General features: G+C 38.6%; 1 protein-coding gene across 9 annotated transcripts in view; it reads right to left on the reverse strand.

Annotated features, from left to right (window-relative positions):
* The window catches only part of MAST4 (microtubule associated serine/threonine kinase family member 4), a 592,623-nt gene that overhangs the window by 79,163 nt on the left and 493,294 nt on the right, over nucleotides 1-20,166 (reverse strand). For all 9 annotated transcript variants that reach the window (XM_075182588.1, XM_075182552.1, XM_075182596.1 and 6 more), the window contains 2 exons: nucleotides 10,298-10,386; nucleotides 981-1,050 (listed from right to left, as the gene is read on the reverse strand). In XM_075182588.1, coding sequence (XP_075038689.1) covers nucleotides 981-1,050; nucleotides 10,298-10,386 — 159 coding nt within the window. The remainder of the gene's footprint in view (nucleotides 1-980; nucleotides 1,051-10,297; nucleotides 10,387-20,166) is intronic.

Consider the following 20,166-nt stretch of genomic DNA (forward strand, 5'->3'; position numbering starts at 1 on the left):
CTTGTAGTCTAAATCCCCTAACACACCCACACACACTTTCTAGGGCCCATTTAGTTAGAATCCAATTACGCTACTAGTATGTTTGTGGACTATTGGAGGAAACCAATGCAAACACGTGGAGAGCAATCAATCAGCAATTAACCTTTATGTGCCTAAACAAAGAAAGTAAAATGTCTGATATGGAGCTATAGTTTATTGCAAATATGTGTCTTTCAGTAATCAACCCTGTGTTAAAATAAACATGTGTCATAATAAATACATGCATAGATGTGGGAGGAGACATGCAAATCACTCGTTAGGCACCCAGCACCACTGGATTAGTAGCAGAGTTTCAGTCAAGTAAAGTCATATATCCACATTACAAACAGCCATTTCTATTATATTAGCTTTGATCAGTTCTGGAGGTCAAAGGGCTCAATTTGCATATATCTCCTTCCATAATTATTTAAGTTTTAACTGCCTTTTTGGTTTTTGGAGACAATGCTGATTTTCTAGTAAGAACTGGAGTATGTGACAACATTCTATTTTAAGAAGGGTTTTACTATAGCTTATGTACAGGTTTAGTAGGAAGACAGGAAGGTCTGATCTTGGTTTGCCATTGTCAAACCACTGCCCTACCCAGTCCTTCTGGTTCTGTCACTAGTAGACCACAATCCAAAAAACAAACAAACATTCAGGAAAATAAAACAAAGTCCTAAAACAGTATTGTGCTGCTGCTGTATTAACATATTATGTCAGTTTTTGGAGTCTATGGAACATAAAATATGGATAAACATGTTGTGGTGTTTATTTAAAAATAATTTAACACCTACCAGGAGAAACATGTGAAAGATAAACCATGCGTGTAAATTAATAATCATAATAAATGTGTTATTTCCCATCTACAAAGCGTTAGAAAGTAATTAGACAAGATTAGGATGCTAATTAGGCGAAACTGGAAGAAAAATCGTGCCCCATGTACTTTGGGACTAAATTTCTACCTTCGTGCAAATGAGAAATGAGCCGATGCGCTGGGAGAGAAGTTCCTCGGGCTGTCCTGTGGGCTGCTTCCTACAGGGAGATGGGGGGAGACAGAGAGAGAGGATTACAAGATATAGACATACAAGTACACATAGAAACAGTGTGCGGAAAACAACCCATGTTTTATAAATCTCTTTCCTGACTAATATGCGTTTGCCCATGAGATTTAATTGGGACTCAAAAAAGAAGAAGATATGATGTTTATTGTTGTATTATCATTAATAATGGAGATAATTTGTACAAAACAACTCATCTGCACTTTGTTTCAGTTCCATTTGTAGAAGACTATAATCCCAGCCTTAAGATTAGCTTCACACACCCTTCTATTATATTACTAAATATTACAAAAACTGAAGGACACCTAATATTTATTTAAAATGTCGAGAAATTCAAATAATGCACAATTTAATAATGCATTAAGCCATAAAACAATATAGCTTTACACTCATCATATCGATATCAGTGAGTAATTCATGTTACACTGGATTTAGTAATAGGACATGCAGTTAAAAAGTATCTATCATTTTAATTCAGGAATTGGATGGACCTCGGGCCGGGTGGTAAATGTTCCCCGGGTCGGTCCTATAGTTAAACTGTCTGTGTCAGCTTAATTGGCACTGCCCTCCTCCACCACCTATTACCTGTGTGACAAGGTGAGGGTGGCACTGCACACGTGTATACCTACCAACTGTCCCAAATCTGATGGACAGTTCTAACACACCCACTACATTTATTCCCATCTATAAGTGTTGGAGGTATGGGTGTCATTCGTACTATATAACAGCTGCTTGTATTGTTGATGGAAATGCTGAGCAATGACGTCACTACATCATTACACAGCGTTGGGGGAATGGGTGAGGACATACACATGTGGGAGCAGATGTGCGCAGATGTAGACACAGGGAAATATATAGGAAACATATGGTGAAGATCTTTTGGGAAGCATACATGTGGGAAGTAGATGCTGGTCTAGCGTTTATCATGTAGGGGACCCCACAGTGACATCTGTCCCCCGATAAACCCTGCTGTGGGTCTACCGTCTATGCTGAAATGAAGCAGCAGGCAGAAACCTGGGCCATAAACAGTGCAGCCACAAACCGGAAAGGCCACATTTTGTGACCAGTCATACTCTGTCTCAATGGTTGTCAGGACCTCACAAGAGAAAGAGCCTGAGACCATGAGGATGGACTCCCCGTGACTCTACCAGGCAAACTCTGCATTTGGACCAGAAAGCCCAGAACCTTAAAGGATTCTGCCACGTTAATGTAACCATCATTTTATTATTTATGAATAATTGTATGTACACAAACTGTTTATGTATGTTTCTAATACCCAATTCAAATTGTCATTATGCCCATTTGGATGTCTTTTGCGGCTAATACAGAAGGAATGGATACCACTGCATTCTGGGCTGCATTGTAATTGTTTTTATTTTTCATAAGTTAACGAAAATACCCTCTGTATTGCATAGAGGCCAATAGAATGCCCTCTGTATTGCATAGAGGCCAATAGAATGCCCTCTGTATTGCATAGAGGCCAATAGAATGCCCTCTGTATTGCATAGAGGCCAATAGAATGCCCTCTGTATTGTACAATAGTTTGTGCATTGAATAAGTGTCAGTGGGGCTGTGCTATAATTGATCATAGCCTTCTGACATAATCCTTTTTCACATATTTCATTGGCCATATAAAACAAAGCTCACGTTACACAAACCACGCCTGCACGTTTTCATCACTCATTTGTGGCACAGTGGAGAAATGTCTGGCCTACTTGCTTTATGTTTGCCTCTCAGGCCAAAAGTTAACAGCCCCTCCCTGTCTTAATAATTGGCAAATATTAGAGTTTACCGGTCACTCATGTCACATATACATAGTACACAGGCTGCTATCAGTTCGGATACATGATTAATATTTGCATTTATCTGCACTAATCTCAGTTGAGTCATGAAGGTTGTCAGTATCATTTGTTTCATATTTTAAACTTCTGCCCTATGAGAAATCCATAAAATTGACCCAAACAATGGACAATAAATAAGAATTGGTTTCCAATATAAAAAAAGTTAGGAGGAACACTATGTCACATAGCTAAAAAAATATTCATATTGTAAAGAAATATACATCACACCTACAGTAAACATATCAGGACAATGTACTGTTGCATGTAAATTAACGTCAGATGTATTGGGCATTGGACTATCCTTTTAAGGGGTGAGGGGTGAATTACGTTAAAGGCATACTTGCCAACTGTCCCGGAATGTCCAGGAGACTCCCGAAATTCGGGTTGGTCTCACAGACTCCCGGGAAAGCTGGCAAATCTCCCGCATTCCCGCTACTGGCACCCCAAAATGACGCGATTCATTTTGTCATTTTGGCCCCGCCCCCCCGCAACAAAACTGCATTTTCGTCGCGGGGGTGGGGAGCAAAATGACACGTTTGGCCGCGCCCGCTCCTGTCCTCCAGTCATGCCCCTCTCCTGGAAAGAGCTATGAGAAAGTAGTCAAGTATGGTTAAAGGTATGACGTTTCCCAAGACTGTCTGTGGAAATTATATTTTTACCTATTGCTAAAACATTCGGCATTCGTGCTCTCACCAGTAACGTCCTACGGATGTTATGTGCTAGGCCTGTGCTTTTTCGTATTGATTGTGAACTGTAAATTAACAATCAAAACTTTATTGCACAATAAGCTGCTATTAATGAGCATACACATATTATATATTATTACAGATCATATTGGTAGCAGAGCAATGCATGCAAAATGCATGTAGCAAAGCATCACTTAAAATGCATCTGTAGCGCGTGTTTGTTTTCATATGTGGCAGCAGAAAAAAAAAAATACCACTTGCAACAGCAGAGTCAAGATTCTGTTCCTTGTGTCCTGCAATAGGAAATAAACATACAACATCTACAGGTGCTGCGAGGTTGTGGCGGATACAGAGGTCGGATGCTTCCTGTAGCAGAACACTAGAGGATTTCCCCAGTACTGCTTGTACAGAAAAGCAGAATCTACAAGAAAATCCTAGAGAAACAATAATAAAATGCATCACATGTAATTTGTGGTTATGTAGTCATGTGAACATAGTTTTAATGTATCTTGCAGCACTGTATATTGCCATAAACTCTTATCAGTCTGTAAACTTACAAGAGCATCCTATATATTGTGTGTTCTATAGACTGTTGCGTTTTAGCAATGCGCACTAAGTCGTCACATGACTGCAATTGACAAATTGTGTCTTCTGCATCGTATCAAGTGCATTTCCCGAAGCGGTCTTATTGAAATTCCATGCAACACATTTTTCTACCACCTGACGGCACTATGAGAGAATTGCAATACGTGTGAATGGAAAGTACGCAGCTCATGTGCATTGTGCTGATCAAAGTAATATTATTGTCACCCAGGCTTAAGTTAATGCATCTGCAACATCTGTGGTCTGAATGGAGGTAACAGAGTCACTTGCAGATAAATGAAAGTGGCTGAATAATGGAAAACTGCGAGTTTCTTAGAGTTACCACTCTACAGACCACCGATGCTGCACTATATAATAACAGGCAGTGTCCTAGCCCCAACGTGCGACAGACTGAGCCAATAAACCAATAGTAAAAACACAAACCCTAATTTTAAAGAAAAATTGAAAAGACTTCCCAAAACGCTTGTTTTCAAACACAACCCAAAAAAAATATATACAATCAAAACTAAATAATAATAAATGTTAGGAGGAAATCCCCTTAGTATGTAAGTCTTTATGAGCAGGGCCCTCTTCCCTTCTGTCTCCATACCATTTCTTCTACCCCTACATCACTTTACTTGCTATGCCTGGAGACACTGAAGTCTTGGCAATGCTTGTTTTACTCTGTACTGTCATACCCTTGTATACTGTCTGTACTGTAGTTTTGTACGGTGCTGAGGACACCTTGTGGTGCCATCTAAATAAAGAATAATAATAATAAATAAAGATTAAAAAAAATAACAGGCATAGGGGAATTGGGTACCCTCTGTTATAGGGAAACCCTGCTGTGACCGTACAGGGTAGGTGCCACTGTGTGTGTGATGGGGGAGGGGGTTAGAAGCAAAGAACATCATCATCATTTATTTATATAGTGCCAACAGATTCCATAGCGCTGTAAAAGAACAGCATGCTCCTCCACCCAGAGGCTACGAGATATGTCGTGAAAAACTCTGGGGCTCTTCCCAAACAATCTGGGCTTTGAGGCCAGGATAATTAAGCCTGGCACCCCTGTTGTGGAAATTTTCCCTACGAAACATATCTATAATACCAACATAATAGTTTAGGATTTTTTATTTTTATTTTTTTCCCCACATTTATCTATGACACAGAGCAGCATCAGCAATCTGTGCAGAGGTCACTACTATTTAGCCATGTGTGTTTTCACCACAAGCGACTGACAGCTAGTTCCGCTCAGACCACTGGTGCTGCCAATAACACATTTCATTGTGTCAGTGTAAACTGCACTTTGCACTACAACCTCAAACTTACAGTGATTCACCAGCAAACAGACATATTATTGTAAGTAATACGTAGTAATGGTTTGATTTGTACATCAAGAACCTACTGTACGGGCTACTCACTGGCAGGAGAGGCACCCAGCGTTTAAAGACAATTCATGAATTCTACATCTGTATAAAACACACACAAAAGACTTTTTATAACAAATCTTAAGAAGGTGTTTTCCATAGAGGATGATGCTTTCTGTAACTTTCACTAATTATATTCTATTCTATTCTATTTTCTTTTGGGCTCCCCAGCAATGTTATCATCAACCTGTTATTTGGTTTATTTATTTCCCCCTGGTACACAACACAGAAACATATCTAATGCAGAACACACAGCAATTCAGTCTGATAGAAATAAATGGCTGAAAAGCACAAAGAGGAGCAATCTAGACAGAAAAGAAATACATTAAGTAAATGTTGCATGAAGCATATGTCATGTCTTCTGAATTTTGAAAACCTTGTGTGCATTTGAAATGTTGGCATGTAGGACAAACTGTAAACATATATAGTAATAATGAGATCCTCCTACTGACTACAACCTAACAGATACTTGTTGATGTATTTTATAGTTTTTCTCATATATTATCTGTAGCTCATTGTGAGAGAATCTGTGGTTCTTAAAGGAACTTTGCCACTGCAGACAATATCTTACTGCGTTCATATCCCCTTTATTACTACAATGTGGCTGCACGCTTAAAGGCATAGCATGATGTATTATAACACCACCACCGCTCAAATTCAGTTGTAATATCAACCAAAAACTTATTTTCAGAATTGAATTTAAATTCATTTAACATTTAGCCTTAGTTTTCAAAGAGCAAAGCAAAAAAAACGATAATGGAATCCAATACTGTAATATGGTTAATTTCCTAGCTTCAAGCTAAATTCCATGCTAACTTAATACTGCCTCATAATGGTACAAGCAATTGTCTCCAGAACATTAAAATGTATTAGAGTTTGTTGTGTGTAGAGTGGGGGAAGCAGGGGGTGAAGAAAGTGCTGGTGGATCAGCGATGTAACAGTCTATATAATAATATCTTCTGTCCACCCTTTACTGGTTCACTTAGATAGCTGTGTGTATGACGACTGGTCCTGGGAGAACTAGAATATGTATTATTCTACACAAGTATGATTGCACCTACCTGTACAAAATGTGATGGTGCGACATTTACATGTGAGGACATACATTTAATATCAGTGATAAGAATGCAACAGACTGCACTGGTTTCCAGACTTTGTAGTCTAATTTTCTATAATAAAAGTTTTTAAAAAGCAGCTTGGGCGGCATTTCTGCCACCCGGCACTGGGGTCATGGGTTCAATAAGTCCTATCAATGTGCTGTTTCTGCCAGTGTGTGCGTGGGTTTGCTCCTGGCACTCTGGTTTCATCCCACACTCCAAAGACATACTGGTAGGTTAATTGGCTGCTGACAAAAATTAACGTGTGCGTGTGTGTTAGGAAATATAGACTGCAAGTTCCACTAGGGCTGGAATGGATGTGAATGATTAAACATTTCCAGTAATGTGGTGCATAATATGTGGGATACATAATAAGTTCTGCTTATTTAATAATAATGTATACATATACATATATACATATACATCTCTACATATACATCTCTATCTACCAAGGACGCCCAGCGTTACATGGGTTGGATTTGTTGTGACGTCCAGCAGTTTTTATATCATCGCAAATTAAATAGACCAAAAATGCTGTTTAGAAAATGAGATTTGTTGCTTTATTGCGTTGTAGTTATGTATGTAGGTGTGTGTGTGTATATATATATATATATATATATATATATATATATCTATATCTATCTAGAGGAGTAGACTAATGGTGTTATGATAGCACACACACATTAGATACATTGTTATAGTATACACTCAATCATTATATATTTCTATATACACCGTGATTGTAGGCACAGGCAACTCCCATATATTATATAAATATTTACATAATATTAACACTCATATTACATAAATATTTACATAATATTAATGCTCATATATTACATAAAAACATAAGGAAAGAGCTAAAGGAAGACAAGAGTCTGATACGTGACCTTCATCTTCCAGCATTCTGCTCTCTGCATTCATCCACCCATCTGCAAGTCAATACCTGAGAGACTTTTAAATGAAAACTGATGCCAGCACAGTCCCTGCCCATATGTGCAGAGCTCGCTTATTACTTAGATCCTGCTGCTTCCAGGGAGTTCTTGGCTGTTGTATGTTTTCAGTTCTGCCATCACGCCGCTATACTGCAGAGATTACGGGTAATGCGTCTGACCCGCTAAAGGCACACTAACTGGCGGGCAGGCAGTGGGTAGGTAATTAACTCATCCTTCCTGGGGGAAAAGTGGCACAATGAATAGGTAATCAGCACATCAAACGGGCTCTTCCCACAACCACCGCAACACAGGGAGCCTCATTTGGGAAGTCGTTATTGTTGAGAAATGTATATCCAGATTAATTAAACTGTTTCATTGTTTAGTAATTAGCTGTTCCAAGTAGTACATCTTTGCATTAGAGGGAAGAAATGCAAATCTTTTTGATAAGACATGTTGATCTCGCTCCGTTCATTATTAATGCACTTTTAATAGGTGTCTATTACGAGAGACGAGTCTACGATGTGCCGAATTGTATATTAGCACCAAGGGAATAAGAGGATTAATTATAATTGATATTGTGAACTGCTGGCAAATTGGAAGGTGGTAATGCAAAATAAACGGAGGAGGCCACAACAATTCAACTGATGTAACAATCAGCCCCTTGAATATAACATGTAGACTAGAGTGTTTAAGTACAAAATTAATCCATTATTTAGGTTTATTACCTCTTATATTTACATTAATTTCATTTTTCGTTACTTGGTCTTTATCATCCACCACTTATATCCCCTTCATAGCAAGGAAAATGTACCGGTTAGATTTACAGACCCTGTTTAAAAAGTCACCAGTATTAAATATTCAGTACAAATGTGCATTTATAGGTCATGAGGTATAGAGAGGTGATTGACCTGTTCATATGCATGAGTTCTAGACCTGAGTGATTATATGCAAGGCAGGATCATTGGGACATCAGAATTTGCTTTTAATGTAATAAGCTAATTCTAAGTCTCATTTTAGTTAACACTAAACGGTAAATGCCCAGTAATATGACAGAAAGTGATCTACATCCTAAAACAGAATTAACAGTTCTCTAAAGACGAGGACTGATAAAACTTGGCATTATTAGAGATTCATAAAAGTACAGAGGTTGCGCCGCTGATCACGCTGAATACCTTAAAGCAAGATTAAAATAATTAGAAGTCTAATTCAATATTAGCTGCATTATTACATTTCCTCCTTCACACCATGTAACAGAAAGTGTAAATGACAGAAATGATCCTGCAGTGTATACCCAAGTTCATGATATCACCGAACACCTCGCGGAAATTCATTTTCATATATTTTTACTAAACCATAGAAAACAGGGAGTAGAAGAAAGATTTTTTACATCCTGATTTTGTACTGAAGTTATCACATCATCATCATTAGCTTCGGCCCTACTACTTAAACAGGTACCCAAAAACAAAAAAGGAACATGGAAAAAATTGTAGTTCATTATTCATCTAGAAATAAGGTTTCCCAGAACGATAATATGCTTTCTGTGTGCGCTTTTGATTTAGCCAGTGCTGCTAATTGCAGCCATTAAAATTGATTATTAACTTACAACACCAGGGGGTAAATTTATCAAGCTGCAGGTTTGAAAAAGTGGAGATGTTGCCTATAGCAACCAGATTCCAGTTATTTATTTAGTACATTCTACAAAATGACAGCTAGAATCTAATTGGTTGCTATAGGCAACATCTCCACTTTTTCAAACCCGCAGCTTGATAAATTTACCCCTGGAAGTGAAAATGTAGACAACTATCTTGTATACCAGTAATGGAGATGGGAGCTGTATTAATCCATTCTTGTTGGTTATATTATTAAATATACTCTATTATTAGTAACACGAATTTTCAATTGTTAAACATCAGGGGCCTGATTCATTAGTGATCTTATCTGTCGTTTTTTGCTTAACTTAAGCAAATCCACTCTGTTCATGCCCAGAAAAGGGAGATAAGAAGCAAAATACACTGCGTAAGTGAAGAATTTCTTAAGTTAAGATGAAAATTCATCTTGACTTCACTCTTATCTCCCTGTTTCTTCTTAAAATAAGCATCTTAACTTTTGCACAAGATAAGATCACTAGTGAATCAGGCCCCAGGTGTGTATTCCTAATTTTGTTGCTGTTCTGTTGCATCTATCTAATCAAATATCAAAATACGAATCACTTGAAGTCTGTGACTGAAGGTAAAAAAACGGAAATACTATTTTTCAGAAGTGTTTAATCAAAACATAGACTGCCAACACAGCTGATGGCAAAGATAATTTGTTACCATTTCTGACCTGATCTCTGCCAGTTTTCACAAATATGTTCCGGATCAGAACAGTTACATATTAGTTAAGTTCCAGCAAAATTCCTCACAAGCCACAACGTTGTGAGATGTTTGTTTGCTACAGAATGGATTCTAGCCCTTGATATGCCAAGTGGTGCGGCTATGGTTCATCAACCCTGAATTGCCAACCTGCTTTTTCTTCTTAGCTTTCCAAATGGCAAAATTTGCCAAAAACTCTTGCAGCAACAAACATCATTAGCATTATAAAGTGAAATCTAAAGGCACAGTTATGTTTACCTACAGTATGTATGAGCTGGAAACCAAAAAGTTATACATACCTGTATGTGCGGAAAGAGGCGAGTGCGGTCGTGGAAGAGCCGGAGATTGACTGTTGCCAATTAAACTCTTCCTGTTGCTTGTCCTACAACTAAGAACAACAAAAATATTATAACAATTGTTTGGCGTAAACATTTTTAAAATGCACACTATACGGACGCATATCTTATTTATAAAATATATGATTCTTGTGAATATAATCTCCAGGTCTGGAGGACACTTTGATCAAAAACCATTGGTTAATTAAGCCAAGTGATTACCCTACCATTTTTCATGATATTTTTTTACCAATAGGTGGTGCTGTTCCATTGTAATCTAGTATAACCCCGACAAGCTACAATCTGGGTTAAGCAGTACAAAATGCCAAGATACTGAATCAGTGAGCATAATTACCATACTGAAGGGTCGTATTGTAGACACTGCTGTACTTCCTGTTTGAACGAACACCCTCCATGGGGGTCACCGTTTAAATCGGGTTTCCACCACACCCAATCAAACCTGATCCACTCGGAGTAACACAATACAATTGCTGGCACAAACCGACCAACCAAACTCTCACCATGTGTGTCAACATGGCTGCCAAACGACTAGTTCGGCTACACACATTGGCAATCAGACCATATGACTGGACCGTATGTGGCCAGCTTTATATTTATGTTCTACAATAAACATTTAGAGAAAAATAAAAACATAAAAAAATCTTGTGAAACTTCAAAAGTATCACGTACATAATAATTTTAAAAAAATAATTCAGGCAAGGATTGGCGGCTCAGTCTGGAAGTAAGAGGATTATGGTATTTACCTAACCAGATTAATAAGTGTAGGTTGGCTTCATAATATGAAAGAGACACAATGGTTATAAATCTGCCCAGTTGTCCTGCCAGGCCAGCTCTCCCTCAGCACAGTATGTATACTCGCATGTCTAAACAAAAGTACATTCCTGCATGTGTGAGCCAAACCTTCTCATATGGCAATAAAGACCGAGATTTATTTTCATCAGACCAGACTAGTTATTTCATGTGCAACATAAATCTCCTCACATTTATTCACGTCAACTGCAACGAGGAGCTGTGACTTCTCAAAAATGTGATGATGCAGTAATTAAAGATTTAATTGTTGATAAACATCCAACATCTGTGTCTTTTACTAATGGGAAAGACAGTGTGTACCAAACAAACATATCAAGTTATCAAATATATTGTTTGTCATCATTACTTGTTCAGGCAGCTACCAGCTGTGGGTAGAATTACAGGACATACTTAATCAGAAACAAAGACGCTGGGACATATTTTAGTGTTGTAACAACTGAGGCTTTTGTCTAACACTCCTCTTCATTCCATTTATCATTATTATTTCACAAGAGATGGTCCATACAATGCAGTGGTTTAGAGGCAGACACGTAGAAACAGTGAATTTGACGCCAGATAGGGACCGCTTGGACCATCTAGTCTGCCCTATTTTTAACCTATGGTAACCTCAAACCTTATAGGATACTTTAATCTTTGCAAGGATATCCTTATGTATATCCCAAGCAAATTGCTCTAGTATATTCGCCTCTACCACCTCTGATGGGAGCTATTCCACTTATCCACTACCCTTTCCGTGATGTACTTTTTCCTCGAATTTCCTCTGAACCTACTTCCTAAAGTATCAGTGTATATCTAGATCAGTGTTGGCTAATCTGTGACACTCCAGGTGTTGTGAATTCACAACACCTGGAGTGTCACAGGTTAGCCAACACTGATCTAGATCATTGATCATGTGTTTTAGTCCTCTTGGTGTGTCTACCCTGTTACATATCTTTGTGTCATCCACAAAAAGACATACTTTCCATGTATTACCATCACAGCTCAGGTTAAGTAACCAAACACTGAAGACACAGCCCCTAGATATTACGATCCTTTATTTCTGCAGCAAAATCATTAAACAATTATCTGATCTTTGCCCCGTTAAGTATCATCTGTCATAGCAACAATAGCAGATGACTTTTCAGGACTATTTATTATAAAAGTCAGGTTGGGACAGCGCATCAGATAGTCTGTCCCGGTGAGGACTGTTTTCTAATGAAGACTCTGGGTCCTGAGTCAGAGTCTTTACTGCGCACGCGCAGTTTCCATTTGCAATAAATAGTGCAGGGAGAGCAGCAAGGCTGCCAGAGAGGGATCCGTAGAACCTACTCCGCCGCTACTCTCCATAGGATTGAATGGCTAGTGCCATGTACCGAAGGCGTTCGCCATCGTGGTCAAATTTCCGAAAAGCTAAGTATTTTGGAGCTTCAGAAATTTGCCCACACCAGTCCCCAATAAATGTTATGGGGACTACTGGATTGTGCAGTACTTTGTCGAATGCAGGATTAAATAACCATTTTACTTAAAAATGCCTAAACCATGCGGAAAAAGCCGTTTCTGCCTGGTTTAAGGCTTAACAAATAGGCCCCTAAATCAGGCATGACCAACCTGTGGCTCTCCAGATGTGGTGAAAGCCTTGGCATACCTTGGCACAAACATACATCCAGAGGAAACCCAAAACCACGTGAGAAGACAGAGAACACACAAACTGGTTGGAATAGAATCCGTGGCCTCAGGGCTGAGAGACAGCAATGATAACAACTGGGCCACCATAGTGTGGAATACGCAAAGGAATTATAACAGACCATATAGTATATAGGGTTTTTTCCCCCCCACTATAACTAATGTATCTGTTTACTATATAACCTGTCACTCACACAATCAAGGTTCAAAACTACTTATTACAAAATGACAGTAAACAAAATTACATTAAACTGGGTTTTTTGCTAAATGTGTCAGTCTCTTGGCAGACACACAAGTTCTACATCTGCGCAGTGATTAGGATGAATACATTCTGTATGTTAATTTTGCAGCTTGTGTTTTTATTTATTGAATATTTTTATTTTATATGGTCATACCCATAGATTGTAAGCTTGTGAGCAGGGTCCTCTCGCCTCTTTGTCTGTTTTACGCAGTTTGCTTAATAATCTGTTTGTCCCCAATATGTTGGCGCTATATAAATAAATTTTGATGATGATTCTTTATGAAAACAATGATCTGCACCATAGTTGTTTGATTGTGATGGATTTTATCTTGACATTGTAACTCTGGTGTTTAGAATATATACAGTAAAACACAAATGCATCATTTAAGGGATTCAAATATTGTGTGTCAAACTAGTATGTAGGGGGAAATAACTCAGAAGAAAAGCTGTTTTTGCATGCCCTAGACTAAATAATCGATTGTGCCACTTGCAATAAAGATAGATCGTGCCTGTAAATCTCACGTGAAACTCAGTGAACAGCTTGCAGACATTAGTTATACCCAGCAGAATTGGTCATGAAATGAGTCTTTGTAAACCATATGGATTCAAGAAAAGATTGACAGCGATTTTTTTTTTTTTTTTGTTTTAACACAAGGCTCAGTAAATGGGATTCATCATATTCATATATATATTTGACAATGATAAGACAGTTTACAACTGTTCTCTTGTAGTAGTCACTCTTACATTTACAATAAACTTTCCCCTGATGTCTTTCTGAAATCAAACTAAGAAAAAGCGACGTAGTTCTAGTTATCTCTGTAGTTATCTAGTGGCGAGGAAACCCAACGACTACTTACATAAAGTCATGCAACAATGGTGGCACATATGTAAAACCTATACTATACTTTCTGTGCAAGGATCAACATATATTTAGAATTTTGCAAATATTTAGTCATACATTTTGTATTCCTTTATTCTTAATGAATAGAAAGTACTATACATTGTGACAGTACTCCCAGTTTGATGGAACATATTTCCCCGTTATACAGCAGCATCTAATTTTGTCTCCTACAATGAAAAGAGGCTAAAAGGTGGATATCACTTTTATTATCTCTTATTTATATAGTGCCAATCATATTACGCAGTGCGTATAGAGGATGTGCAGTTACTGACATCAGTCCAGGAGCTTACAATCTAAATTCCCTATCTCTCACACACAGACTATGGTGTCATTTGTCAAATCCAATTAAACCCACCAATATGTTTTTTTGAACTTTGGGAGGAAACTGGAGCACCTGGAAGAGACCTACACAAACATGAGGAGAACATACAGACTCTTCACAGACAGTGCCCTGGTCGGGATGGAACCCATTACCCAAACACTGAGCGGCAGTAACACTGACACTGACCACTGTGCTAAACTGATGGCTGAAATAGGTTCTGAACTGTAAGCTCGGTGCCAATGTATAAATGTGATTATTTTAATAGGTATATCACTGTCATTCTCTCCAATCGTACAGCACTACAAATATGGAATATTACACAGAAATGGTATTAATTTGCGCTAATTCAAAAGGATCATTTTGACTCTATTTACAATTACAAAAATAGCAAATGAGAACGGCCTGAAATCACCACCTGAAGCTGCATCACTGTTGCTCTGTGACCACATATGGTCGATTTCCAAATGTAACAGCCAATAAAAAGGTGTTTAATTAATGTCTATTAGTCAATTGGAAGACAACAGGTCTACTCAAAGATGTCACTAGTTCAGGGAAAGCCAATAACTTCTAAACAGGAAAGGCAGAAAATCAGTGAAAAACGTGTTATATCATTAAATAATTTCCAGCACAATTTACATAATCTATAATGAGCTCATTTTGTGACTAATTACCATAGTGCCGCTTGAGAGCAGGAGAACAGTATAGTAGTGATGGGAAATTCAAACGTCACCAGTCGAGCAGCAATTATATCAGTTAGGGATTTTGGTCTGAACCAATATTCTTGAGAAAGCAATCTATCCGTTCATCAAGAACTAGAGACCTCACTATAGTCAGTGATTTCACGACTTCCTCCACTAAGTGTAAGTGATATGTAAAAAGGAACACATTATAATATATATTAATAGACATGTGCCTGCACATATGTTAACGCTAACACTTCCCTCTAAACAAAGGGGTCCTTCTACAATGAAAAGCACTATAGTCCCACAGTGATTATAGCTATTCCTCACAACGAATTGGCGTACATTACATTATTCCAACGCATCACAGGAAAGATTAGACTAACTGGTCAGAAAATAAAAGAATACATAAAAGAAAAATAAATAGTCTATATCTCTCTTTAATGATCTAGCACTGGTGTGTATAGAATAAATTATATCCCAAGTCCGTAGCCCAGAGAAATCAGCTTGTAATGACAGATTATTGTAGCTTTAGCCATCGCTGGATACTAGATACAACAAATCCCTCAGTAAAGCTGGCTCACCGAGCTAGTGCAGTAATGTGTACAGCAACTGAAAGCAGAAACGCACAGTAAAGATCAAACAGTTCCTGTGGGATATCAGCCCCTAGTTATCCAGAGACCTATTATAGGGGGAGCACAGCTATAGGTTAGTTCAATAAGTATAAGGGATAGCATTGCAGCCACATTAATAGTGAGACAAGGGTGTTATCACCCACCCCCCTTTTGATTTATTAAGGGTGGTATGTCAGAGGTGTATTGACAGTGTTTTTATGATTAATCACAGCGTTATTTAAGGTAGCAATATAGGTACAAAAGCTTATTTAGTACTGATGGGATGTTTAAACAGTGAAGTCTCACCTTCACTTGTTCTGGGGCAGTTGGGGAGTATTTCTCTCTGTGTTTTATATAATGTCTATCAGATTAATAAAAAGAACTTGTCCCAATTACTTAAAATAAATTCTGTGGTCGTTACGCTATTGTGTTTTTATTTAAGTAGCACAGACTATTCAATACAACTGCAATGACCAGAATATATGCAGTAGAATGTTCTAAATATTAAGCAAGATTCTAATTGTGAAATATCTCTTTTAATACTTCGACCATCTAAAGAGACAAATGAAAGCAGAGCAAACAGACACTTTCTGATTGCTGTCCAGTTATATACAGAGAAACGTGCACAGACCACGGACTACTATAGGACAGATTAATATAAAAAAGAGCCTCAAACACAAAGCCACGATTTCAACTTCCAGAACCTCAACTACAGTGTATAGGTTACTACTGAATTTAGTAGGAGGTAAACAGATCTGTAGTAGAATATTAGTGTTCAGTTGTTGGCACTGGCAGTTTGACGTCAGGAAATGGAAACCTTCCAGCAGGAACGGAGATTCAAAATGACAATCAGAGTCCTCCAGTCCCCTGATATTGTCCATGATCTGACAGCAGCAGCACATTTACACCTCTGATATATGGCTGTTACCTTTATGTTTATGACAACCAGCACAAAGCCTGATGTTAGCTTGGTGTTACTGGACTTGTAACTTGAAAAAAAGTCATGAAAGAGCCTTTAAAAGGAACAGACAGACAATGCAACAGAAGGTGTTTTCACATAGCTGACTAGTGAGAGGGGACTTCCACCATATTGCCCTATACCTCTCAGTAGCTAATAGAGGTTACAGGGCATTATATGGGGAAAAACATAAAACTTTCTTCTTAAGCGGCATTTGGAAACTACACAGTTCTCCGATAACCTTTCAGCTTTAATCCCGTATAGCTTGTGCAATAGATGCATGTTGGAGGTATATCATCATCATCATTTATTTATATAGCGCCAACATATTCCGTAGCGCTTTATAATTGGGGACAAACACAGTAAACTAATAAACAAACTGGGTAAAACAGACAAAAGGGGCACATTTATCAATGTTCGGCAAAAATGAAAAATAATTATCAATCCTTATCGCATGGATAAGGATTGAACGATTTCTCAAATTTATGAAAAACGGATCACAGTAACAGGAGTTCTGATAAACTGCTGTTTCTGTGATAAAAAAAAAAACATACTTACCCGCCTCTTCGGAATGCGCTGTCTCCGGATCTCCTCCAGATCTTCTTCGCTCCTCTTCATACATCAATTGCACATGTGCAGTCGAACTGCACATGCGCATAATCATCTCCACTCTGTCTCTGTAACTATAGCTGCAAAGACAGAGCGGTGAGTGACAGGGAGGGATTCATGTGATCCCTCCACACATGCGCTGTCCAGCTCTGCTCTTTGGAGCAGAGCTGACAGCACGGACATCTTTCATTTATGATAATGTGCGCCAGCTTCAGCGAAGCATCCTTCTTAAATATATGGGGGACACAGAGGGATGGTTTTTTTAATGGTAAGTGCGCTGTCATTATTTGTTAAATATGCCCCAAAAAGAGATGAGAAGGCCCTGCTTGCAAGCTTACAATCTGTCTGTATCTCCATAATAATAACGGTTTGATCACACCGATGCGCTGCTAATGCACATTTCAGTCACTAACAAACTGCATTCAAAATAGGATGAAACATTAAATGGCATTCCAAAGTATTAGGTTCATATTTTAGAAAGCAGCATGACCTGTTCCTCGTGCGTGAACGCACCCTTCCAGCACAATAGTTTGTACTGGTAAAACGCATCTACAGTGCACTTTAAATTGTGTTCTTCCCATGTTATCAGTGCTTATGTGCGAACGAGCATGTAAAACAGTTTGGTCAACACAAAATTGTTTTTATCAAATTGAAAGTGTATAAAGTTATGGATGCTAGATGCGGTGCTGCATTGCCGGCTTTATTAAGTAATGATCTGTCAGACTGAGTGACAGCTGTCACGAATACAGAGCTTCAAATTTATTTAAATAAAAATCTGCCCAAGTTTGTCAGAGAGCGCTGCACCTAAATTATAAATTCCCGATTGCAGGTTAGAAACATTTCTAAGTGTCCGATAACAGAAACTGTATATGTTCATATGGGCTCTTAATCTATGGGTGTGTCCCTATAATAAAATGCAATTACATTTTTATATTGTTATTTAGCACACATTCACAACTTGTATTCATTGAGTATTTACATGAAAACATACTTCATTTAAAGAATAAAGCACATAATTATTGTATTTATTTTTGGGTAACCGCCTTGCTTCCCTGTCTCCACCTGCTCCACCGCTGTTCACCCTCTATTCTTCCTCTCCTTCAGCACATATCAGAGAGAGAGCATCTAGGTCTTTTCTCTTATCAGAGATCTGTCTACAAACACAGCAATGCATTAAATAACCCATGGAGAGTGTGCTAATAGGGAGCAGATGAGTAAGGGTAAACACAGAGGTTAAAGGAAAAGATACAATGGCTATAAAAGTATTATCATCCCCATGTCAACGGAAAAAAAATTCAAGTTTTTCTTAATTACAAGCAAAAAATTGATTGATTAAATAAGTATTCACCCCCTTGTTTTAATTCTTGGAAGAAGCACCTATAGCTGCAATTACAGCTGTAAGTGTATTTTGCACATCTGGCCACTGCATTTGTCACCCATTCTTCATGTAATACTGGTGGAGTTCCATCAGGTTGGTTGGGGACTGCTGGTGAACTGCAATCTTCACATAATTCCAGAGATGCTCAAGGGGACTGTGGTCTCAGCTTTGACTGGTCCACTTCAGGGCATGGGATAAATCTTCTTGCAGACAGCTGTATGTTCTTCTCCTAGAGTGGTCACTAACTTATATCATCAATTTTACCCTCTATGTCGACAAGTTTTCTAGTCCCTGAAGCAGAGAAGCATTATCCTCTTCCACCATGGTTCACGGTAGGGTTAGTGCTCAAGGGACAATATGTCTGGGAGGCTCCTAGAAAAGTAGTTTACCTTCCCTTATCCTGCCAATTCCCCTACCGAGGTCGGTGATGGCACGAATCATGGCATTCTGTGGCGGGACCATGATCACGTGATTGTGTCATCACATGAACCCCGAATCTCCTTTCCAGGATCTAGTAGCTAATAAAACTTACCAAGCATAGCCTTAATCCTACCCCACACCATAAACCTAGACCAAATATGGGCCCAAACCGCTGGGTACACACTACAGGTTTTCAGCTGATTATCGTACCAGTCAGCCGATAAACGACTCTTCAGCCCGATATCGCATTAGTGTGTACACTGCAACGATGAGCGATCTCCCCACAGCTAATGATATTGTTTGATCTGATTTTTAAACCGGACTAAAAACGTTGTTCAACGATGGAACAGTTTTGTTTCAATCCTGCAGTGTGCATGCACTCACGATCAGGATCTCTATAGAGTTTACAGTGTTATGATCTTTTCAGCTAATGGCTATGACAGATGAATAGCACAGATCTGAAGATAAATCTCGTAAAACTTGTATAGTGCGTACATATGCTGATCGGGTCGTTGGTATAATCGTTAGAGATAACACATCGTGAGAAAATGTCTGTAGTGTGTACCCAGCCTAAAGCTAGGTGCACAATACACGGTTTTCGTCCAATAATCGGCTCAATCAGCCGACATACGACCGCTCGTTCAAAAGTCGGGTCAGTGTGTGTAGCGACACGATGGTCGAAAGTCTGCCCAAATGGACAATTGTCGCCTCATTTGGTTGGTCGTACCGTTAAATATTTTCGTTCCAATCTCGTTTCCGTTGTGTAGTGTGTATAAACCTCCGACCGATCCACGACAATCCTCAATCATTGCTCACGACAACATGGCTGTAAAAAGTTGCTAAAGGGACGTCCACTCTTCTCTTTATCGTCTTAAACAAGGCTAGTGTGTATGCAGTCCATGGACCGAGCGATCGGACCATCGATCGCATGTAAAATCGATCGGCATAAAAAGTTGGTGGAAAATTCTGTCGTGTGTACCCAGCTTAAGTGATAACTTTAAATCAATTGTGACAATGCAATTGAGAAATCCAGATACACTACATCTAGGACTCCGCTGCAAGTTACCCTTCCTTGTTTGTAAAGAGGTATGGGGCACACTAACATGATCTTTGCCCATTACTGCCTTAAAGTAGATGTAAGTGTAGAGTCTTTAGTGAACAACATCAGACAGCAATCACTATTTACAGACAGGTAAATATGTAGAATGGACTAGGTC

The sequence above is a fragment of the Mixophyes fleayi genome, chromosome 1 (assembly GCF_038048845.1).
Source record: "Mixophyes fleayi isolate aMixFle1 chromosome 1, aMixFle1.hap1, whole genome shotgun sequence".
Classification (NCBI taxonomy): Eukaryota; Metazoa; Chordata; class Amphibia; order Anura; family Limnodynastidae; genus Mixophyes; species Mixophyes fleayi.